Source organism: Ictidomys tridecemlineatus, chromosome 4, assembly GCF_052094955.1.
Source record: "Ictidomys tridecemlineatus isolate mIctTri1 chromosome 4, mIctTri1.hap1, whole genome shotgun sequence".
In the NCBI taxonomy this organism is placed as follows: Eukaryota; Metazoa; Chordata; class Mammalia; order Rodentia; family Sciuridae; genus Ictidomys; species Ictidomys tridecemlineatus.
The window spans coordinates 102,224,640-102,246,110 of record NC_135480.1 but is presented as its reverse complement, the minus strand read 5'-3'; the positions used below and the strand labels follow the sequence as shown (position 1 = coordinate 102,246,110).

The following is a 21,471-nucleotide window of genomic DNA, read 5'->3' as shown; positions in this document are numbered from 1 at the left end:
GTGCTTTATTCTAGGTGGTGGTTTTCAAAGTGTGTCCCCTCAGGCCCACAGCTTTTTAGCAATGCAGGTTCTTCCCCCCTCGCACACACACACACTACTTACAGAATCCTTCAGGGGATTCTGATGTCTGCTCAAGTTTGAGAAGCACTGGACTAGCTCTTAGGTCCTCTTGTCTTTACTTTATCCACTGTATCCCAAGGATTTGTTTTTGCTTTTAGTACCAGGGATTGAACCCAGAGCTCTTAACCACTAAGTCACATCCCCAGCCCTTTTATTTTTATTTTTTTAATTTTTTCAAATTTTGAGATAGTGTCTTGCTAAGTTGCTTAGAGCCTTGCTAAGTTTCTGAGGCTGGCTTTGAACGTATGATCCTCCTGCATCAGCCTCCCAAGCCACCAGGATTACAGGTGTACACCACTGTCCCAGGCCTCAGGGACACTTTAATGCCACTTTCTTTCTTTCTTTTTTTTTTTTAAAGAGAGAGTGAGAGAGGAGAGAGAGAGAGAGAATTTTTAATATTTATTTTTTAGTTCTCGGCGGACACAACATCTTTGTTGGTATGTGGTGCTGAGGATCGAACCCGGGCCGCACGCATGCCAGACGAGTGTGCTACCGCCTGAGCCACATTCCCAGCCCTTTAATGCCACTTTCAAGACAATTTTTTGTGTTTTCTTTTTTTGGGAGGCAGGTAATGGGGATTGAACTCAGGGGCACTCTGACACTGCTACATCTACCACTGCTACATCTCCAGTCCTTTTTATTTTTTATTTTGAGACAGAGTTCTCACTAAATTGCTGTGGGCTTCCCTAAGTTGCAGTACCTGGCCTCAAAGTTATGATCCTCCTGAGTCTTTGGGATTATAAACATGAGTTACTGCACCTGGCTCAAGGCAACTTCTTACTTACCCTTCCAAGACCTCTCATTCTGTGAAACCTCAACCCTCCATCAACTCAGGCATATGTTTCCATCATTTGTTCCAAAACTGCTCAGGCTGTGAGTGTAGCTCAGTGGTACAACACTTGTCTAACATTCATGAGGTTCTAGATTTGTTCCTCTGCACAGCAGAGCTGCTCAGAGTAATCCACAAAATCTGCTTTGACTACTAGCCTTTTGAAATTTGGCTTATAAAAAAATCCTTAGAGTTCTCCACCACTAAGTGTGCAGCTGCCATTTGAACTTGGCCTGTGTGAAATGGAACTTAACACCTTCCTCTTCATGTCATCCTCTAGTTAATCCTCCCAGTGAATGATACCACAAAGCTAAAGCCTTGAGGTTTGGGGTAAGTTATCCTAGACAGACACTTTTTCTCAACCCCCACATCCAAGCTCATATTCATTGGATTTCCGAAATGTTTAAAGCCTAATTGGACGCTGTGTTGCATGCCTGCAATCTCAGTGACTCAGGAGGCTGAGACAGTAGGATCGTGAGTTCAAAGCCAGCAAGGTCCTAAATCCTAAACAACCCAGTGAGACCCTGTCTCTAAATAAAATACAAAAAAAGGGCTGGGGATGTGGCTCAGTGGTTAAGTGACCCTTAGTTTAATCCCTTGTAACCCCAAAGTTTAAAGCCTCTCTTTTTTCCCCCCAGAATTGGGGATTGAACCCAGAAGTGCTTTACCACTGAGAGCTATATCTCTAGTCTCCCCTCCTTTTTTTTTTTTTTTTTTTTTTTTATCAACTGGTGTTTGAAACAGGGTTTTGCTAAGTTGCTTAGGCTGGCATTGAAATTGTGATCCTCCTGCCTCGCTTCCCAGGTCCCTGGTATTATAGGTGTGCCACTGCACCTGTCTTCCATTTTGTTAATACTGAGAGCATACTTCATTTCAATTCCCTTCCTTTCTTGCTGGGATTTATGTAAACTCATCCTAACTGGTTTCCAAGTGTCTGGTTGATTCCAGCTCCACTTACCTACCACACTCCAGGCTTAAGAAAGTCCCCCAAATTACACTCATGATTAGTTTTCTACCTCTCAATTGCCTTCAGGACAAACCTAAATTTCCTCAGCATTCCTCAGCATGTCATTCAAAGGCTCCTACTACAGGGTTCCCAATTTCCTTGGCTCTCCTCTTCTCTTTCTCTGACCTCCAATACCTCTCTTCCAGGAAACATTCCAAGTTCTATTGCTTCTATGCTCTTTAGCATCCCGGTCCTCAGTGCCCTCTGCCTGGAATTTACTTCTTTCCAGTGCTGCCTCATTAAATCTTTCTTTTTTATAAGCCCTGAACTAGAATGAGTAATTTTGTGAAGTTAGTGGCTTTTTCTGGTACATGGTAATCTCAATCAAAATTTACTAAAGAATAACATTTTATCCCTTTTTGTACAGCTTTCCAGAGTTGTGTTGTTGTTGTTGTGTTGTTGCTATATTATTATTATTATGATGATGATGATGATGATGATGATGATGATGCTGGGGATTGAACCCAGGCCCTCACACATGCTAGGCAAGTACTTGACCAATGATTTACACCGTGGTCCCGGAATTGATTTATTGATTCCACTGTACCACTGAGCTACAACCGCAGCCCATTAAAATAATTTGTTATGAAAAAACAAAAACTGTACAGAGACTATACATAAAAGTGATGGTTCCTTATTTTTTCATTCCCACCCAATCCTCAAAGATGGCTACTGCTGTTTCATGTCTGTATTTTTCAAGACCTGGTCTATGCTTAGACAACAATTTTATATCTTTGAACATAATTTCTATCACATTTGAACACACTATTCTGCTATCCCTTAAAATATATTTTGGATATTTTTCTATATCAGTATAGAGCACGATATTAAATACTGTCTATATGCCAATGACTGTCATTAAAATTGTATAGTCAGCTCTCTGTATCCATGAATCTGTGAATTTGACCAATGGCAGATCAAAAATATTCAGGGTGCTAGGGCTATAGCTCAGTGGTACAGTTCATACTGATCATGCATGACACCCTGGGTTTAATCCCCAGCAACAATAAATAAATAAATACATATATTTTTTTTCTCAGAAAAAAATTGTATGTTCCTGAACTTGTACAGACATTTTTGTTGTCATTCCCTAACAATACAGTACAACTATTTACATAGCATTTACATGAATTAGGTCTTACAAATAATCTAGAGATGATTTAAAGTATCTAGAAGGATTGGGTAGGTTACATGTAAATTCTAGGCCATGTCATATAAAAGACTTGAGATTCTCCAGATTTTGATCTCTGTATGCAGTCCCCAGAACCAGTGCCCCAGGGATCCTAAAGGCTGATTGTATTTACATTTTCAGCTCAGAATTCTCCTCTGAACTCTGCCCTATAACAACTATCTACCTGACATAACCACCCTGATGTCTCACAGATTCCAGCCACAGAACTGCTCAAACCTGCTGCTCCCACAGGCTCCCTGTCCCCACCACCATGCAGGTGCTCGAGCCGACAACCTCAGAGTCATTCTTGTGGTCTCCTTCTGCATGCAGTCAACCCAGGGACTAGAAAAAAACTAGTTGGTTGTGTTGCTGTGCTTCTCTCCATCTCTGCTGCCACTGCCCCAGTCCCCTGGATTACTTCCTGCGTCCACCTTTGCTCCCCATGCTTGAAGTGATTAACTGTGAGAGCAACTTGTTGGCATCACAAAACAGGTTATGTCAGTTATTTCAGTTACTTTCTACTCTGCTTCTGAAAAAAAAAATCAAACAAATTTTTATCATAACCTAGAAAAAACTTCAAGATCCAGGCCCTTTCTACCTTTCCCAGCTTCGCCTTGGATCTTTCTCCCCTTGCTTTCTATGTTCTGTCCTCCACAGTCTTATCAGTAGATCAGAGAATTGTCCCGCACAGTGGCAGGCACCTATAGTCCTGGCTACCTGGGAGGCTGAGGCAGGAGGATTGCTTGAGCTTAGGAGTTCAAGGCCAGCTTAGGCAACATAGTGAGACTCTGACTCTACTAGAACATTTTTTCTTTTTGTTCTTCAGCCTGGTAAACTTCCACTCACTCTACAGGTCTTAATTGAAATGTCACTTTTTTTAGAAAGGTCTTTTCTGATGTGCCCTCCAAACTAAGTTAGATACCTTGTTACCTATATCACTTTCTTTCACACTAATCTGATATTTACATTACTAATATTTATTACCATTGTGCATCGTACATAATTAGCATGTTAGTTCAACATGTATTTCCACCAAGACTGAAAACTTTGAGGAAGAAACCATTTTGGATTTCACTTTAACCCTAACACCTGGCACAAGCCCTGACCAACAAATACAGTGGTCTCTCTTTGTCTTTGGGGGACACATTGAAAAGTATGCCTGAAATTGTGGATAGCACTGAGCCCTATAAGATCTGTTTTATTTTTTCCTTTACATATATATCTATGATGAAGTTTATAAATTAGGCAAAATATTATTAAAAATAAATTATTAATAAAATAGACAATTATAACAACATATTCTATTAAAACTTATATGAGTGTGGTCTTACTCTTTTTAAGTTTTGTTTACTTTATTTTTTATTTTATTTTATTTTATTTTTTTAGATAGAGTCTTACAGAGTTGCTTCAGGCTGGCCTCCAATTCATGATCCTCCTGCCTCAGCCTCCCAAGTTATTGGAAGTTGCCATGGCACCCAGCTTCTCTTTGTTGTCAAGTGCTGGGCAGCTGCAGCAAACCATAGATCCTAATCACCCCTGGAATGAGAGGAAAAAACAACTGATACTCTGCAGGGTACTGTGTTGTTAAACTGAGATGTTCTGCTGGTTAGGTGCATTCAATGTATTTTCAACTTAAATATTTTTAACTTATGATCCATGTATCTGGACTTAGTCCAAACCTAAGTCAAGAAGCATCTGTAGTCTCTCTTTTCCCATGCAGTCTCTGCTTCTCCCTACCTCCCCAGTTTTCACTTCTGCCTCCTTGGAGCATCAGCAGATCCCCATAGAGCAGTGCTGGTTTAAGACACTTCTGGGAGAAATTCTAGCTATTTTCCAAAGTTGGAAAACAATCAGCGCTGAAGTCTCCTCCTGTGAGAAGCCTTCCCCAGCTTCTCCAGCCACAGCTAATTGCTCTTTTCTCTGTGCTTCCAGGGAATATGGAATCTGCTGGTTACAGAAGTGACTATTCATAGCAAACAGTGCAGCCTCATTACCTAACAGGCCCCATGCTAGGCTCTGGGGGGTTTGGATGAGAACATCCCTTGTTCCTTTGTGTTGACTTCCCTGGTTGCCAGCAGCACTGAAAGGGAGCTCCTGTGGGGTGGGGCTTGTATTTTATACATGCTTGGCTCAGGGGTTCTCTACTCCATCAGTCTTCATACCCCAGGAAGAGAGCAAATACTTTACCACCCTGAAAGAATCTTACTGATAATATAGCCTATCTGCATATGCAACTTTAAAAAGCTCACTATAATGCTCTAACCACAATATAACAGAAAAATAAAGGGAGGAAAAAAAATGATAAGATGTATCACAATGAATAAATTATTTAAAAACACAAGATAATTTCAAATACTTAAATAGCTTAAAGTAAAGATGCTGTTCAAATAAACATTGAAAATACTTTTCTTTTTTTTAATATTTATTTTTTAGTTATAGTTCGACACAATATCTTTAATTAATTTATTTTTATGTGGTGCTGAGGATTGAACCCAGGGCCTCGCCTGTGCTAGGCTAGCACTCTACTCCTTATTCCTTAACCCCAGCCCTGAAAATACTTTTTCTTTATGCTTACTACCTTGACATAAGAGCTAAGTAAGTGTATTTGTTTATAGGATCCCTCTGAATGCAACAGATTCACACACAGATTGACATAGGCATGTGGTATCGTTGAAAAAACTCTTGATGAGCTTCCAAAAAAAAAAAAAGTACCATCTTCATTTTACATGCTAGTTCAATCCTGGAAAAATCAGTGTATTCATCATATTTTAATAATGACACACCTGAGTATGGTGGCACATGCCTGTAATCCCAATGATGTGGGAGGTCTCAGTCAGGAGGATCACAAGTTTGAAGACAGCCTCAGCAATTTAACAAGACCCTGTCACAAAATAAAAAATAATAAGGGCTGGGGATGGAGAGGTGATGGGATGGGCATTTCATGTCTGTCACAGAAATAAATGAACAAATCAAGTGAACTGAGGCCTTTCTTCAGAAGTGCATATTTTGGTCTAGGAGTACATGGACTGTGCTTTTCAGGAGTACCATGTTTCAAAGAGCAGCAGGGAAGCAGTTGGATTTCACAGTGAGCCAGATTGCAAGGTATTAAGCCATGATGAGTGGACAGGAAATGAAGGTTACTCCTTGTTATGGTTTAGATATGAGGTGTCCTCCAAAGCTCATGAATGAGACATGAAAGTTTAGCAGTAAATAGATTGGCTTAGGGAAGCCTTAACCTAATCAGTGTATTAATCTACAGATAGGGATTAACTGGGTGGATTTATTATAGGCAGGTGGGGTGTGGTTGAAGGAGATGGGTCTCTAGGGGCCTGTCGTTGGGGTTTATTTTTGTGCCCGATAGTGAAATCTCTATCTGTTCCTGATTGTCATATCTGTAGCCGTTTTCCTCTGCCACACACTTCCACCATGATGTTCTGCCTCACTTTGGGTCCAGAGCAATGGAGCTGGCCATTTGTGGACTGAGACTTCTAAAACTGTGAGTGCAAGATAAACTTTACCTCCTCTAAAATTGATCCGGTCAGGTCTTTTGGTCACAGCATCAGAAAAGCTGACTAAAACATTCCTCAAGGGCTGGGGATATGGCTCAAGTTAGTAGCAAGCTCGCCTGGCATGCATGAGGCATGGAGTTTGATCCTCAGCACCACATGGAAATGGGATGAAGATATTGTGTCCACCTAAAGCTAAAAAATAAGTGTTATAAATAAATAAATAAATAAATGAATAAATAACTCCTCAAATATAATGGCCATCACACTCCAAGACAGAAAAAGAATAATAGTACCTACTCCTTAAGGTAGTGTGATTATAAGTACTCCATTGTTAGTGCATCAGACATACCCTATCCATTTCTTATAAGTTCTCAAATCAAATCTCTGTGTATCCCCATTTTACCTATCAAAAAAACTTAGCGAGGGGGCTGGGGTTATGGCTCAGCGTTAGAGAGCTTGCCTCACATGTTCAAGGCCCTGGGTTTGAGCCTCAGCACCACATAAAAATAAATAAACAAAATAAAGATATTGTATCCATTTACAAATAAATAAATATTTTTTTTAAAGAAAACTTAAGTTTAGAAATATTAAGAGAACCTGTGCCGAATGCAGCACAGCTTGGTTCAGGTCAGGTTACCTGTAGAGGGAGCTAGGTCTGGAGTCAAAGATAGCAAATACGTGTTGCTAAGCAGCAGAAAGGTCCAGGTTACTGATGAGAGTTGTCAAAGACTAAAAGTAGGTCCAGGCCATTACTAGTTCCCACACCTCCTGGAACATGGAGAAGACTGTCACTCCGAAGTTCTGTGAGCCAGCACCAGGAGAACCAGTTCACACCCACCTGTCACTTGACAATGGTCTGCCCTGGGCAAGTGTGGATGCCTGTTCTACCCAGCACCACAGCTTGGGACCCCAGAGCATCCAGGATCCAATAACCTCAACCTCCCACTTCCCCATGGGAAAACAGAAGTGGGGCAGATGAATGGGATTGCAAGGCTAACTAATAGCTTTGGTACTTTATGAAACCCTGATTAGCATAAATTTGGACCAATAGCATTGATCCAACTGCTATATAATCCACTAGACTAGCACACTCAAGTGGCAACCCCTAACAGATACCCTCTTGCCCTGTGGGAGTTCTGTTTCTATTCACATTCAAATAAATCCAGTTCTTACTCATCCTTGTCTGTGGATTTCCTTCTTTGAATTCAGAAGACAAGAACTCAGAAGAAATTGGCCAGGAGCTGCTGGGGTCTGTTGCAACACTGGAGGGCATAGCCCACTAGTAAGAACTGCAACATGTTTCTTGGCTGCAGAGGCATGCAGCTTATGCAAGACCCCATCCACCAGCAGAAGCAGAGAAACTCCAGTTTCATTAATGTAACAGGGACTTGGAGAGGCTGTCTTTGCTAAAAGAAGTAACTCTTGGGCCTGTAGATGCCTCATGGGTAACCAAAAACAGGATAAAGTTTGGCATCTCTGCCTTATTTTGTATTTATCTTCGGATCTCTGCTCAACTTTGTGCCTAGGAATGTTAATCATTTAAGGAGTATTTATCTAAAGACAAGTAATACAAGTTTTCTGGTTTTGTTTTTTGGTACTGGAGATTGAACTCAGGGGCCCTTACCATAGTTATATACCCAGTCCTTTTTATTTCTTGAGACAGAGTCTTGCTAAATTGCTGAGGTTGTTCTCCAACTTTGTGATCCTCCTGACTCAGGCTCTCAAGGGATTTTAGGTATGTGTCACAGTGCTCAGTGTAATATAAGGGTTATTACCCCTAAATGTACCTATCCCATCTTGTTCCCCTTGAAGACTGGGTCTTCAGCATCCTGTTTTAGGCCTCTGGAGAGACACCCAAAGTCTTCAGTTACTGCCCTACTAGAGGAGCCTTATAGACACCTCACCCCATGCAGGAATTCCCCCCTGAGCAGGAGCAATCATCTCATGAGAACTGTGATCCCACCCTTTTGGGATCATAGGTCTAATAAGTATTTTGAGCAACAAATGGAAATTGCTCCCCTCAAGTGATAAAGACTTTTCTGGAGCCACTTTGTAGAACCGGAACTGAAATAATGATCAACCAGGCCACAGTTTAGCCAAGACTGTTTAATTATGCAGACTTCTCTCTCCCTGCCCTAACTCTTCCTCTATTTAACCCTAAAGCTCCTGTCAGCACTCTGAAGACAGGACAGAGATGCTGCATCTCACTTCGCCTGCCCAGTGTGCTCATGTTGACTCAAGTCCTTTCCCTGTTTCTCACCATAACCTTTTCTGTTTGGTTTTTGGGGCAAGTGGGTGGACGTGGTGTGTTGGAGCCCCCAAAGTTAGGCCTCTGGCTTAGACTCTGGTAAGACTAAGAAAGAGGCCTCATTAGCTCCTTTTCCTGATCAGAACACCTTGCCAGAGATAGGTTCTTCTGAAATAGGGAGGCAAGAACTACCTCAAAGTGGATACCAGTGAGGAGGAAGGGAGGAAAGACGAAGAGGTGAGGCCACTTCAACCTGCCAGCTGTAAAGTCCTGGAATTTGGGATTCCCAAATTTAGCATCTCCCAAAATAGCACTGTATTCTAGTTCTTCTTGAATTGCATCCTTTACTACCAGGCCACAATCAGCTTAGATTGCTACTTCTCCTTATATATCCCAAGCAGCAGATTCCACTTCCAAGGGTGATTTGCCACTAAGCTACATCCCCAGCTTCTTCTTCTTCTTCTTTTTTTTTTAAGATAGGGTCTCACTAAGTTCCTGAGGCTGGCCTCGAACTTGCAATCCTCCTGCCTCAGCCTCTGGAGTAGCTAGGACACATTTTCAAGCAGTAAGCTCATTGTATGCCCATCTCTGGAGAAAGGTAACACCTAGGCCCAGGGGCTGGGCAGTACTGTGAGGTGGGGAAGAGAGAGGAGGGAGTGGGAACCGTCATTTTGGTCCCGTGGATATGTGCCGTTGTCCTTCAGCACTCACTGTGTAAGCCTCTGTGGGATCCTAATATAGTCTGGACCCCCAGTCGTTCCTTCTTTATTGTCTCTGGGCTTCTCTTTATTGCCCTCAGACCTGAGGCTGCTCTGGAGACTGATTCTGGCAACCAGCAAGGCCACAGCAACTCCATCATAGGAGCCTGTAGGACTCTTATTCCACAGTGTTCTTGCTTCTGAAGGACTGATGGATCTGCTACAGGAAGCGTGAGAAACTCAAGACTCTGAGTTCTCATCCTCCCCCAATGGCTCCTTGTCTTTCTTCCACCTATTCATTCCTACCAGCACTGAGCAGAATTCAATTCGGTACTCCCTACCCAGAGAGGAGGCTAAATGGCAATCAAAGGTAAAGTGTGGCAGGCATAACCTTTGAGCCCAACCACTTTCTCAAGAAATTGTTTCCTTTCACCTCTCTCGCAGCTCCTTCCTGGCCTTTGAGGATCTTTCCTTCAACGACTACGCCTTCATTATTAGGCTTCCATTCACTCAGACCCACCTGTGGCCTTGACTACCATTTATTCCAAATCTACCCCACTAGTCTAGACCTTTACCCTGTGCTCTGAACCCTTCAACTGCTAAATTATGCCAACCACAACCAAGATAGTGTACAGGATTCCCAAAGTTAGCATGCCCCAAGTTAGCACTGTATTGTAGCTCTTTAGCATGCCCCAAGTTAGCACTGTATTGTAGCTCTTCTTTGAACGGCATTCTTTACCACCCAAGCCACAATCAGCTTAGATTCCTACCTGTCCCTATGCATCCCAAGCAGCAGATTCTACTTCCTAGAACTTTGAAGTCCCATTTCCTTTTCTTTTTGCACAGTCCTGGGGATTGAACCCAGAAGTGCTTTACCATTGAGCTACATTCCCAGCATCCTTCCACTCTATTTTTTTTTTTTTTTTACATAGTCTTGCTAAATTCCTGAGCTGGCCTCAAATTTATGATCTTCCTGCCTCAGCCTCCCGCATAGCTGGGATTTTAGGTGTGTGCCATGACACTCAGCTTCATTATTTACTCTTAGAGAAATCCCTTTTACGGGCTCATTCCATCAACTTCTGTTTTGTCTTCGTTTTTCCAGTCCCTTTCCTGTTCATCATCCACAACACAGTGGATGCTGTAATCTTAAACACAAACACCAGGGAGCTGCTCAGCTGCCTACTGGGGAACTCTCCTTGTCCCCACTTTCACTGACCCCATTGGCTGATAAGGAATTTGGCCCCTGCTTACCAGTGCAGCCTGCCTCCACCCCTCCCAATTTTCTCTGCAGCAACCCACCTGTGGATACGCCCCGCTTCTTTTTTTTTGTACCAGGGACTGAACCCAGGGACACTTAACCACTGAGCTACATCTCCAGCCCTTACTTTCATTTTATTTAGAGATAGAGTCTCGCCAAGTTGCTTAAGGCCTTGCTGAATTGCTGAGGCTGACTTTGAACTTGTGATCCTCCTCCCTCAGCCTCCTGAGCTGCTGGGATTACAGGCATGTACCACTGTGCCTGGCTCCCCTTCCATCCATCAAGACAACTCAAAAGCTACCTCCTTACTTAAGGAGCTCTTTGTTTTCAAAACTAGTAAATAAAAGGAATTGAGCTTCTGTTGCCTTTGAACAAACTGCACCTCAGGATATCTAAACTTTAAATGATTTTTCTACAGAAATATTTTAGATAATAAGTTAATAAGAAAATACACCAGTATTCAGACAAAATTAAGGAACTGTTATTTTTTTGGATATGCTAACAATATTATGTTATGGGCTTTTTTAAAAAAAATTGTTGTAGATAGACACAATACATTTTATTTATTTTTATGTGGTGCTGAGGAATGAACCTCAGTGCCTCACACATGCTAGGTGAGCACCATACTACTGAGCCACAACCCCAGCCCCATGTTAGGGTCTTTTAGGAAAAAAAAAAAAGTCTTTAAAATAACTCAGGGAGAGGGAGGGAAAGGGTAGGGAATATAAATAGTGCAACACTACATCATATGCAACGAGAAGAATGAGAAGTTATACTCCATTTATGTATGTCTAAATGCATTCTACTGTCCTGTATAACTAAATAGAATAAATTTAAAAAATTTAAAATAACAAATCTAGGTTATCCATGAGGAGACAGATGTGGGCATTAATTATATTCTAGTTCCCCATCCTCTCTGGTATTGAACCCAGGGGTAGTTTACTACTGAGATACATCCCCAGTCTTTTTTTGAGACAGGGTCTAAGTTGCCCAGGCTGGCCTTCAACTTGGCATCTACTTGCTTCAGCCTCCTGAGTAGCTGGGATTACAGGTATGCCACCACACTTGGCTCTATTTTACTCTCTACTGATTGAAATTTTCAAACACATACAAAGTTGAGCAACGTGCAAGGGTTCCTCAGTTTGAACCCTGGCACTGTGAAAAACAAAGCCGAGCAGGGGCTGCAGGGTATAGATCAGAGGTAGAGCATGTGCTTACCGTGAAAGAGCCCTGAGATTGATCCCCAGAGCAAACAAAGGCTACATCTTCCTGCTGGCATAAAGCCTTCCCTACAGTGCTTCCTCTCCCTGTTTCCTGAGCACATGTCCCTGCCATCCTTGTGGCAGAGGCCAGGCCCATCTTCTGTCCTGAGCTTGGTACACAGCAGATGCTTAATGAATGTCAGTTGATTGAGTTGGTGGTACTTCCAGAGCTGGCTGCTACAAGAGCATCTCCCAACATAATCTTCCTGACCCAGAAAAATGGAAACAGCTCCAGGATCCTGAAGAAGGTTGAGTATGTTCCTTCTCCACATGCTGCCCACTGGGCACCTGCATACCAGGGCAGCCGTACCAGCTCGGAGGGTGCTCCATTTTCATTCTTGGGGATGAACTCCACTCCCACCCTGATCCCCATCCTCAGATACCACACAGGCACATATGACTGCTGAAAGAAACTTTAATAGAGCATGGCTGACTCTTGCTTCTTAGAGTTCAAGGTCAAAGAGAAAGGGCATCACATCTGTAAGAAAAGGAGAGAGTACAGAGAAATTTACACTTTGTAACTGCTGTTCCGAGTCTGGACTGCTATCCCGCAGCGAGCCACCTACTCCTTCTCAAGGCTCAAATGCTGCCTTTTCTGAGGCCTCCCTGAATTTCTCCAGGAAAAGTGAAAGTCTCCTTGGCACATCACTCCTGCTCCACTGTGTGATACCATTTTCCCAGGAAGTGGGGCCAATGCACCCCATGGACTGTGTACATCAAGTCCTACACTCCTGAGGAGAGGTCTCTCTTCAGAAAAGCATCACCAGAGGGTCTCAGACAACTGCTATTTCCCTGATCCCTACAGAAGATGCCCCCCCAGAGTGTGACCCAGGCTGCAAACTCAGCCTTGGGGTCAGGTTCCTTGGGTCTCCCCTTGGGCCCACACATGACAAGGCTTCACACCTGGCTGGCTCATGCACTGTTGGATACTTTCCAGCCGAGTGGAAGCCAAGGCACGGGCCTCCTCTGCAAAGCGGCGGTGTCCCTCCTCAGTCAACTTCCAGAGGCAGGATCGAGGCCGGGTGCTGGCCTCACCCTGCATACTGACCGGCACTTTCTCAAAGCTGTCTCGAAAACAGAGATTGTGACGGACAGTATTCTTCCAGCCTTCTGGAGCCGTCCGGAAAAAGGGGAAGTGTTGTCTGTGGACAGGATGGAAAGATAAGGAAAGTCATGGTTTCTTTGGGGGAGGTCCTACTCTGCAGCTGGCTCTCCCCACAGGGGCCTCGAGCCTCAGCTCTTCACAAGGTGGATAATGGCCAGCAGGCCTGGAGTCGGCCTTTGCTGCCTGAGCATGTGGCAAAGCCTCCACCTGATTCATTGCTTATGAGGAGCCCCCTCTTTTGAGCCTCTTAACCCCAGGTTCTTTCCCCCACCTCCTCCCTTAGGGCTTAGGATGTTGACCAAAGCAGGGACAAAGCAGAATCAGGCCCCTGGTCAAAGGGATATATCGATTGCAGGATTAATATTGAGACATTAGGCTCTTCTAATACTGGAAAAGGGCCCAAGAAACTCCCTCAGACACATGTGTACATGATGATCAGAGTTAAATGCACGCCCACACCTATAATCCCAGCAACTCAGGTGGCTGAGGCAGGACGATCACAAGTTCAAAGCCAGCCTCAGCTACTTACTGAGGCCCTAAGGAACTTAGTGAGACCCTATCTCAAAATAAATAAATAAATAAAAAGAGGGGGGCAAAAGTTGAATGCAGAGCTGGAAGTGTGGTTCAATGGTAAAGCCTGTTGGAGGCCCCAGGTTTAATCGCATGCACACATGCTACTAAATGCAAATCCCTTCTCAATTGGGCTCCCCAGACCCCTGAGGGCATAGGGACTTGTGTTAGGCAGGAAGGTCATTAGGATTAGCATGGCTGGGGAAACCAAGTTTTATGCTGGCTAATCTTGAGGCAGTAGGTAGACACTGTTAGTAGAACCAAGTGAGTCTGTGTTTTAAAGGAGAACCGAGACACAAAAGGCTAGAGTTTTTTTAGACATGACAGAGGGTAGGAGTGATTATGTTCTTGCACATGGGTGGCAGGTATTCACTTGGGAAAAGAGGACTGGGAAGGCACTCATCCTCAGACCCAGATGAGGAAACTGAGTCAGCAAGCCCAGAACCATGGCCCTGACCCCTCCCTTCCCCCTCCTCACAGGGCCCCCCCGCCCTCCCCGCACATACCGAGTGAAACTGTAGATCTGCTGCACGTTGAGGCCACAGGGGGGACTGTTTCTTAGTGCCAGGGCAATTAGGTGGAAGTAATTGAGAGGGGGCCGGGACCAGAGCCTCCCCTCCGGGCTGATGGCTTGCCGAAGCCTCCGACTCTGGAGGGGGGCCCTTGTGTGAGGGGACGGGAGAGCCACAGAGGAGCTGTCATCCTGGTCCTTAGCCTCCTCCTCTTCTGGGAGCTAGAGGAGCACAGAGTAGGAACTGGTCCTGACTCCTTGGCCTCAACTCCAGGGTGCAGCAGTCTAGGACCACCATCTGGGCTTGTCCCCAACCCAAGGGTATTAGTCTCTTCTGAACCCATTAACCTTTGGCTGTCCCTAAGAAAACCAAACAGTGACACTTCATCCCTGAGCCCACCCTGCCTATGCCCAAGGCTGGCTCACAGCCCCAGGAAGTCATACCTCCCAGTTGCTGGGGGAAGAAGCGAACTGCTTCCGAGGTGGAGACTGCTCACTGGAGGAATGTAGCGATGACTCTGCCCTGGCGGCCTCTGAGCAGCAGCTGGCATCCTCCTCCTTTGGGGGTGCCTGAGGGGATGGGGGCTCACTCATCAGATCCTCTCTTTTCTTAGATTCTGTAACCTCCAGCTTGCCGGGAGGATACACCACATTGGGGTTCACCCACATCCACAGGTTGGGCTCAATATCTGGACCTGTGCAGAGCAAAGGGAGACTGTGTGCCACGGTTCACTGGCTTTGGATGTCCCGTGGAGCCAAGTCAGAGAACCCACCACTCACCGTCTTCATCCGCATTGGGTTTTTTTTCCAAAGGTAGTTTTGGTGGTTCAACTATTCGAAGTTTGTATCTGGCAACTGAAGAAAAGATGGAAGAGAATCAAAATGTTCTAGTATTTCCATTGTGACTCCAGGATCTTGGGCCTTGAAGGTCTCTTGGGAAAAGGTTGTGGACCGTCCCTGGGGAAGGGAATGTTAGACCACTATTTTCGACTGGTTTTCCCTTCATTTCTGAACTTCTAACCACCTCACTCTTGTTTTTTTTGTCTTTTGTTTTTTTGGTACTGGGAATTGAACTCAGGGGCACTTTACCACTTAGCTACATCTCTTCCATTTTTTGTTTTTTATTTTGAGACAGGGTCTCACTAAATTGCAGAGACACTTGTGATCCTCCTGCCTGAGTCTCCTGAGTCTCTGGGAATCCAAGCAGGCACCCCACGCCCTACTCCTTTTGCATTCTTTTCTTCACATATATTGTCCCCAAATGATCTCATGCCATGGTTTCAGCCAATCATCTATAAATATAGGGCTCCCCAATCTTTACCTGTAGTCCAGATTTCTCTGCCAATCCTTAAATAGGACTTCCTGTTGGATATATTTACTTGAGTAGTCTGTGTGCATAGCAAGCACAACATTTCTAAAACTGAATCCCTTTATTTATTTATTTATTTGCAGTCCTAGGGATAGAACCCAGGACCTGGCACATGTTAAGCAAGTGTTCCACCAGGGAGCTACATCCCCAGCACCTGAATTCCATTTTCTTGCTCTTTCTCCTATATTCCTTGTCTCAGCAAAAGGTACCACCATCCAACCAGACGTTCAGGGCAGAAACTATTTTGCATTCCTGGCTGTTCCCATGAATGTCATCATATTCAGACAAATCTGGGTTTTCATTTTGGAAATGATGATATACTTATAGAAAAGCTCAGTAATTAGAAAGGATGCACACTGCTGGGCATGGTGGTGCACAACTGTAATCCCAGCAACTCAGGAGGCTGAGGCAGGAAGATCATGAGTTCAAAACCAGCATCACATCATATGGGATTAGGCCCCAATCTCCTTAATAAGACTCCTATAGCACAAGAATTAAAACCAAGAATCAATAAATGGGATGGAATCAAACTAAAAAGTTTCTTCTCAGCAAAAGAAACAATCTGTGAGGTGACAGAGAGCCCATATCCTGGGAGCAAATTTTTACCCCTCACACATCAGATAGAGCACTAATCTCTAGGGTATATAAAGAACTCAAAAAGCTAAGCACCAAAATAATAATAATAATAATAATAACCCAATTAACAAATGGGCCAAGGACCTGAACAGACACTTCTCAGAAGAGGATATACAATCAATCAACAAATATATGGAAAAAATTCTCAGCATCTCTAGAAATTAGAGAAATGCAAATCAAAACTACTCTAAGATATCATCTCACTCCAGTCAGAATGGCAGCTATTATGAAGACAAACAACAATAAGTGTTGGCGAGGATGTGGGGAAAAAGGCACACTTATACATTGCTGGTGGGTCTGCAAATTGGTGCAGCCAATACGGAAAGCAATATGGAGATTCCTTGGAAATTTGGGAATGGAATAACTATTTGACCCAGCTATCCCAGACTATACCCAAAGGACTTAAAAACAGAATACTACAGGGACACAACCATGTTAATGTTTACAGCAGTACTATTCACATTAGCCAAACTGTGGAGCCAACCTAGATGCCCTTCAGTGGATGAATGTATAAAAAATGTGACATATATACACAATGGAATTTTACTCAGCAATAAAAGAGAATAAAATCACGGCATTTGCAGGTAAATGGATGGTGTTGGAGAAGATAATGCTAAGTGAAGTTAGCCAATCCCAAAAAACAAATGCTGAATGTTTTCTCTGATATAAGGAGGCTGACTCATAGTTGGGTAGGGAGGGGGAGCATGGGAGAAATAAATGAATTCTAGATAGGAAAGAGGGGTGGGAAGGAAAAGGAGAGGGCAGGGGATTAGCAAGAATGGTGGAATGTGATGGACATCATTATTCAAAATACATGTATGAAGACATGAATTGGGTGTCAACATACTTTATATACAGAGATATGGAAAACTGTGGTATATATGTATAATAAGAATTATAATGCAATCTGCTGTCATTTTTTTTTAATCAATTAAAAAAAAAACCAGCATCAGCAACTTAGTGAGGTCCTGTCTCTAAATAAAATACAAAAAAAGGACTGGAATGTGGCTTAATAGTTAAGCACTCCTGGTTAAAAAAAAAAAAAAAGAATGTGCACTACATTGCTAATATTTAACATAGTACTACTAGAAAAAGGAAAAAAATAGCAAAACAAAGTTGGAAAGGAAAGGCAAAGCTACTGTTATTTGAAGAAAAAATAATTAATATAGATTATAATATTAACAGACAAGTTATTAGAACCACTAAGAACCCAGCAACTTTGCTGCATGTAAGAACATAATAATCAATAATATTTCTTTATGTCAGCATTAACACTGGAAAATAATTTTACAAAGGTACTGCTTATAATAACAACAAAAATTATAAAGAATCTAGGAGTTAACTCATAAAAGAATTGACTAGACATTTAGCGGAAAAATGTAATCACTTTTTTAAGACATAAAAGACTAGAATAGGGCTAGAGATGTAGCTCAGTGACAGAGCACTTGCTTAACATGCATGAGGCATGAATTCAACCAGAACACTGGAAAAGACAGACACACACTCCCTACATGTCCAGGCTCCCTATGAGCCTTGAGTCTTTGAGCTCAAGTGATCTATCACCTCAGCCTCCTGTGTAGCTGGGACTATGGGCACAACACCTCTCTTGACTGAACTCTATCTCAGAAGTACCTCTCAGTCAAAATCTAAATTAACAAAATAACTGCAACCTTCCCACAAACTCATTTATGTACTCCATAAAAATGTACCACCTCAGGCTGGGGCTGGGGCTCAGTGGTAGAACGCTTGCTTTGCACGTGTGAAGCACTGGGTTTGATCCTTAGCACCACATAAAAATAAATAAAGATATTAAAATTTTTTTTTAAATGCACCATCTTTTGTCTTTCCAGCTAACTCCCTCTCAACCACAACTAGGATCCCACTGACATCACCAATCCATCCATCTATGACTTCAGAGAACTTGCTTAGCAGAGTCGGGTTTCATCAGGGTGGTGGTTTGCCCAAACAAGTGCTCCAAAGCCATAGAGAGGCCAGGGACTTGCCCCTACATGCAAGGGAGTCATGTAACTTTTCTGAACCCAGGGCCTTTTGCATGCTAACATTCTACCAAGAAGCTACATCCCCAACTCTTTTTATTTATTTTAAAAGACTTTATTTTATTTTATTTTATTTATTTTAATTGTAGTTGGACACAATACCTTGATTTTATTTATATATTTTTATGTGGTACTGAGGATCAAATCCAGCACTTTGAACATGCTAGGCAAGCGTTCTATTCTTTAGCCATAACCCCAGTCTCCAGCTCTTTTTTTTTTTTTTTTGAGACAGGGTCTAAGTTACCAGACTGGTCTTGAATTTGCAGTCCTCCTGTCTCAGCTTCTCAAGTAGCTAGGATTACAGGCATGTGCCACTGCACCTGGCTGCCTACTCATTTCCACTGGGATGTCTAACATGGCCAAAGCATAACTCCTCATTTTCCTCCGTAAACCTTTCCTCAAAAAACCTTTCCCATCTTAGTATAAGACAACTCTAAACTGAGTATGGTTAGGCATACCTACAATCCCAGCTACTTGGGAAGATGAGGCAGGAGGATCACAAATTCAAGCAAGGACAGTCTGGACAAAAAAAAGGCTGGGGAAGTTCAGTAGTAGGATACCACTAGATTCAATCGCCAGTACTGGATGGGGGTGGAAATCTTCCTTTCCAATCTACCAATTTCTTTTCCCCTGAGCTGAAGGAGCTATTTTGCCCAGACTGGCTCAGCCTCTCCAGCAGCTGGGACTACAGGTATTTGCCTCATGCCGAGCTCTGAAGAGTCTAGGTTTTTCCTTTTTGTATTTGTAGTGCTGGGGATCTAACTCTGGGCCTCATTCCTGCTAAGTAAGTGCTCTAACACTGAACTATATTCCCAGTTCCCAATTTTTATTTTTCTTATACCCCACATTCCATCCATCAGCAAATCTAGTTAGTCCTAACTTCTCACCACCTTCTTTGTCACCCCCCTGGTCCAGTCTACCATCATGTGTTGTCTGGATTACTGCCACGGCCTAAGTAGTCTCTCTCTCTCATGGGGGAGCAAATATGGCACCCAGGGCCTGATGCATGCCAGAAAAATGGTGGACCACTGAACTACATCCTCAACTCTAACACTCTTGAATAAATGAACACATATGAATGTTCACTATCTTTAATTATGGTGGCAAAGTTTGCTTAAGCAATTTAGATGTAAGGAGAGTTAGAAGGTCAAAGGAAATATATATATGAGAGAGAATATTATCCAACAGCCAGAAGCATAAAATAAGATTGCATTTAGAAACAGGAAGAGGGGCTGGGGCTGTAGCTCAGTTGGTAGAGCACATGTGAGGCACAGGGTTTTATCCTCAGCACCACATAAAAATAAAATAAAAAGGTATTGTGTCCATCTACTATAAAAAAATTAATAAAAAAAAATAAAAGAAACAGGAAGAGATCTGGAAAACAAGGTGGGAGGGGCCAGGCATGGGCTGGGAGGCTGAGGCAGGAAGGTCTCAAGTTTAAGCCCGTGCTCAGCAATTAATGAAACTGTTTTTCAAAAAAAAAAAAAAAAGGACTGGGGATGTAGTTCAGTGGTAACGTGCCCCTAGGCCCAATTCCCAGTACCAAAACAAAACAGAACCAAAACATTTTAAATAGACTAGGGTTTGTTCATCAGTGTGGAGGAGATGATGGACGTGGGAGGTAGAGATTGAAGAGGGAAAACAGAGTTAACCCAAGCACCTTGTTCCATCAGATGACAAAAAGGTACCATGAATATATGGATGACATTAACTCAACTTTGAGGTCCAAAGAAGGAAAAGAAATTGTAAGACCACAATGGTCAATCATCCAATATTCAACAAATATTGAGCATTTCTAGATCTAGGCAACGCCCTAAGAGGTGAGGTTACGGCCATAAACAAAATGATAATTTACAAGTTCTTTTAAAGAGACATAAAAATAAGTAAAGCGTACAGTTCGACAAATGGCAAGGATGGTGGACCAAGGAGAAAGGCTGGGGAGGGGCCTAGGATGCAAAAGCTGGAAGAGCTGGAAGGCGTTGTCCCTTGGGTGCAAGTGCTGCCCTGGGCGGGTTTCCAGTCCAGGCGGAAGCCCAGCCCCCCTGCCATATGGCGCCCCTAAATGGGCACTGGGGGAGCTTAGCATGCATGGGGGCCTCGGAACCCCGAAACCAAGCCTGAAGGTGCCCGGCCCTGGAGCAAGGCGCAAAGCCTGACAGTCCTCGGCCCCAACCCAGCCCCCGGGCTCTCCCATCCCCCGCCCCCACGAGGTACTCACGGTTCTGCTCCGTCAGGGGCAGGTGCGCCGTGGTAAAGGCCAGAAAGGACTCATTCCCCATGTCCCAGTCCAACAATCCTGGGACCTGGCCATGGAGGCTGTCCCAGAAGTCGAGATTTTGGAGTTTGAGGTCCACTTTTAGGGAGAGGAGGCACAGAGTGGCGCCGAGTGGGAGAGAAGAGCGACACCACGCTCGCCCTCGCGCACTTCCTCAAATACCGCGCGGCGCTGGCTTGAGGCGGGAGGCTGCCCAGGTGTGCAGAGCCCTGCTCGACGCCTCGCGGCTCCTCTCCACTCCACCCGCTAGCCTCCAGGAAGTCTTTGCTCAACCCGCTACCCTTGCACGTTGGGGTCTGGGAGGATTAGGCGTCCAGAAGAAATGTAGCCCGGACCATTTATCCTCTCGATATTTGCATAAAACTTATTTTATGTAAAAGGCATAATGAGCTGGGCGCGGTGGCGCACGCCTAGAATCCCATCAGCTTGGGAGGCTGAGGCAGGAGGATCATCAGATCAAAGAGTCTCAGCAAAAGCGAGAGGCTAAGCAACTTAGTGAGATCCTGTCTCTAAATAAAATACAAAATAGGGCTGGGGATGAGACTCAGTTGTCGAGTGCCCCTGAGTTCAATCCCTGGCACCAAAATAAATAAATAAATAAATATTAAAAAATAAAAAATAAATGAATAAAATAAAATAAAAGATAAAAAAGTGTAATGATCCCATGATAGTATTCATAGCTACTTTCTAGAAATTTCCATAGGATTTATGGCTTATTCAAGATTGCACTTTGTAGTAGATGATGGAGATAGGATTAGATTGAATTGTGATTTGATTTTTTTAAATACTGTTTTTAATAACTTTGAAATCACAGAAAAATCTCGAGAATACTATTAAAAATTTTGTA

General features: G+C 43.4%; 1 protein-coding gene across 1 annotated transcript; it reads right to left on the bottom strand.

Annotated features, from left to right (window-relative positions):
- Positions 1-12,496: 12,496 nt before the first annotated feature.
- Positions 12,497-21,029, bottom strand: Foxr1 (forkhead box R1). Its single transcript, XM_005328344.3, has 6 exons — positions 20,568-21,029; positions 15,068-15,142; positions 14,732-14,982; positions 14,283-14,509; positions 13,005-13,243; positions 12,497-12,579 (listed from the first exon to the last, which is right to left on the bottom strand). Exons 1-6 carry the CDS (start codon positions 20,626-20,628, stop codon positions 12,545-12,547), a joined length of 888 nt encoding a protein of 295 aa, XP_005328401.3. The 5' UTR covers positions 20,629-21,029; the 3' UTR covers positions 12,497-12,544.
- Between the last annotated feature and the right edge of the window lie 442 nt (positions 21,030-21,471).

Excerpts from the sequence above, each read along its gene's own strand:
- Foxr1 (XM_005328344.3), bottom strand. The coding sequence starts at position 20,628 with ATGGGGAATGAGTCCTTTCTGGCCTTTACCACGGCGCACCTGCCCCTG. Across the intron at positions 14,983-15,067 it reads ACCCAATGCGGATGAAGACG|GTCCAGATATTGAGCCCAAC; the intron begins GTGAGTGGTGGG and ends TGCTCTGCACAG. Across the intron at positions 12,580-13,004 it reads ACAGTGCATGAGCCAGCCAG|ATGTGATGCCCTTTCTCTTT; the intron begins GTGTGAAGCCTT and ends CTTTTCTTACAG.